The 2901-nt window shown below is 59.2% G+C and overlaps 1 protein-coding gene across 1 annotated transcript in view; it reads left to right on the forward strand.

Moving 5' to 3' along the window:
• The first annotated feature begins 550 nt into the window (after positions 1–550).
• Positions 551–2901, forward strand: part of LOC147581007 (uncharacterized) — a 3931-nt gene continuing 1580 nt past the window's right edge. Inside the window, exon 1 of the mRNA XM_086707157.1 lies at positions 551–804. Within this exon, the coding sequence (XP_086563283.1) occupies positions 766–804 (39 nt within the window). The 5' untranslated portion in view covers positions 551–765. The remainder of the gene's footprint in view (positions 805–2901) is intronic.

Below are 2901 nucleotides of genomic sequence, written 5' to 3' on the forward strand. Positions count from 1 at the left end.
TCAAGGTGTTGAGTCACCGGGTACAGCGGCCGTGCGACATAAATATTATTTGATGACGGAGATCGTAGTGGCGCAGGTGCCAAAGTAAACCGCTGACAAAGATGACTGTGGTTTGACTTATGGCAGAAGAAAGTAGGGTCGGGGCTAAGGCACGGTTCCAGCCCTAAAGGGATTGCATTTTAAGTTTGAGGCAACTTCAAAGCTCCCCATGTGACATCTGCGCACTCCTCGGCGGTTTTAACTATGACAACCAGCGCTTCCGGCGTGATTCCTTACAGTCGAACGAAATCTTCTCCCGCTCCCATTCCTCCTCCACCCCAGACTTCGTCCACCCCTGAGTCCCTCCACTGCCCCTTCCCTCCCCCGCCCTAGAGATGCTACGACTCCAGCGCTTCGCCATTCATCAACCGGTTCACACCGGCAGCGGCCGCCGCGCGGTGACGTCCGCAAGGGGCGGGTCTCCGCCCCCGCTCGTCGGCGCTCGGCCTGGGGCCCCCGGCGGTGATTGGTGGCCGGGAGTTCACACGTCGTGCCGGCTATAAAAGAGAGGGTTTGTGACGCAAGGGCGCCTCGGCGCGCGTATTGGCTCCCTGTACTGCGGGCCGGCTGGGCTACGCGCTCTCCTCGGAGCCGCTCACTGCATGGTAGAGTCTGGTGCCCCCGCCGCCGCCTGCAAAGCCGCCGCCGCCCCGCGAAGACCACCGCTACCCCCTGCCCTGCAGCCGCCGCCACCGCCTGTGTCGCCGCCGCCTCGGGACCGGCTGTATGATTAGGCCACAATCTTCAATGAGTAAACATATTCCTGTGAGTATCCGTCGCACAGCCGCCTCTGGGGCCGGGGCTCCACGGCCGGCCCCCCCATCCCCACCATCGCCTTTGTTCGGAGCCCGGCGTCCGCTCCCCACCGCCCCAGCACGCAGTTCCGGTGGGTCCCTGGCAGGAGCGGTCCGGACTACGGGCCTGTGGCCGGCCGGTGGGGCTGGCTGCGGGGAGGCGAACGCTGGGGTCCACGGGGCTGCGGAGTGGCGGTTGGCTGCCAGAGGCACCGGCTTCCTCATCCCAGCCGAGCCGGGGACGGTGGGGGCGGTGCGGCCGGGCCTGCGCGGCGGGCGGGGGCGGTTTCGGCCACCGCAGCAGGCCGGGCGGGGCGGCACAAAAGCCGCTTTGTGACCGCCGCCTCCGCCCTTGGCCCTCGGGTCTGGCGCGCCTGGCCGGGGCCCGGCGGGCTCCGCGGCGTCCCGAGTCCCCTTTGTTTGGCCGAAAGAGAGCGGCCCGCCTGGGAAGCGGGAGACGTGGCCCGGGGTGGGGCAAGGGCTGCGCGTGTCACTGCGGAGCCGGATACGGGGAGGGCGCGGCGGCGGGGTCGCCACCAGACCCGGGTCGGCGTGGAGTAGGCGGGGCAGCGGGCGAGGCTGATAACGGTCTCGACCGGGAGGTCTCCGGGCTCGCGGCCCGGAGCGGGACAGGAGCCTGGTGCCGCCACCCCTGTGCTCCGCGGCCCGACCGGCGCCTCAGACAAAATGGCCTCGGCGTCCGCGCCTGACTGAAGGCGCGGCGCGAACCCGTGATTGCGGCGCGGAGAGGGAGCGCCGCGGGCGGGCCCCGGCGCGCACGGCCGCGTGTGCTGAGCTGCGGCCATCGGGGGCTTTCCCCGAGCTGCAGCCTTACGGGGGCAAGTGCGAGGCTCTGCTAGGTGAGGACACCGACTCCCTGCCCCGCCCTGCTCCCTCAGTCTCCACCTGGTAATTCGAGCTGTTCCGGATTTAACGCCCCACTTCGGGCTCTGGATAATGGGAACAAGTCGAGTCTTGTCCTTTTCTCTGGGACAAGTCGGTGGAGAAATGGTCTGGGTCTGAGCGCCTTGGAAACTGCCAGGACTACTGTTGCACTGAAGCGAAGGAGTCCACGGCCGGGCACCAGTATGCACTTTCCCTGCCAATCTTTGGGGCCCTGGATGGCGCCTTTTAATAGGGGACTATTTAGAACTGTTCCTGAAATCCTTGGTGTAATGTGTTGTTGCCTGCTTTTGGCTTGTGGCAACGGCAGGCAACCAGAGCCAGAATTCTGAGGTTTATCTTCTGTCGGTGGAAGCCTTCTGCCATTCCAAGAGTATTAAGTTGTTATTTGCACTGTAGTTGGAACCGTCGACCTGCTTGGGATCCAGATTCTGAGGCAATGCTTCCTGTTATTCTTTTTATATGAATTTTGTTTGATGGCAGTAAATCGGTTGAAAACCGAAAAGCTAGATCATCCCCATGCATTTCACATATGCTCTGTACCAGGTGCGTTACCTAAGATACAAGTAGATCTGAAACAAACTTTCCAACGAACTACTGGACAAAGTGGTCCTGCAGATTAATTGCTTTGACTGCAGTCTGACAGACCAACTTAAGCTTCTGCACAGAAACTGCTTTCTTCCCTCTGTGTATATTATTGTGATTATATGCACTGCTAGGTGGAAGGGGAGAGACATTCCTTGGTATTTCTGAGCAGCCTATTGTGGATAGTTTCTCCTGTGGAAAGGAAATTGGTAATGAGGAAATGTCTTAGGCAGTAAGGAAAGGTGTTAGGTAGTTGTGGTGACTGCTGTTTTGGTGGAAGTTCCCCCCCAGCCACTGGATGGCTCCACTAAGTGAATTATTTCTGTTGCTTTCTTTGCTCCGTGATGAAAGTTGCTTATATGAAGAGATGTGTCCAGACTCAGCTGTGACGAGAATTTTAGCTGTTAAATGTGGAAATCGTGATGTGAAATACTGTCTTACATATTTGCTTTCAGTTGACAAAAGAGTATCTGGAAATCAGAATACCGAACTACACGGGTCATTGCACTTAACACTTTACAAAGATTCTTAAATTCCTTGTATGTCATGGAAAAGCTGCCAGAATCACTTTTTTTTTTTT

This window comes from Puma concolor, chromosome B2 (genome assembly GCF_028749965.1).
Source record: "Puma concolor isolate L17-30 chromosome B2, mPumCon1.1.hap2, whole genome shotgun sequence".
Lineage (NCBI taxonomy): Eukaryota > Metazoa > Chordata > Mammalia > Carnivora > Felidae > Puma > Puma concolor.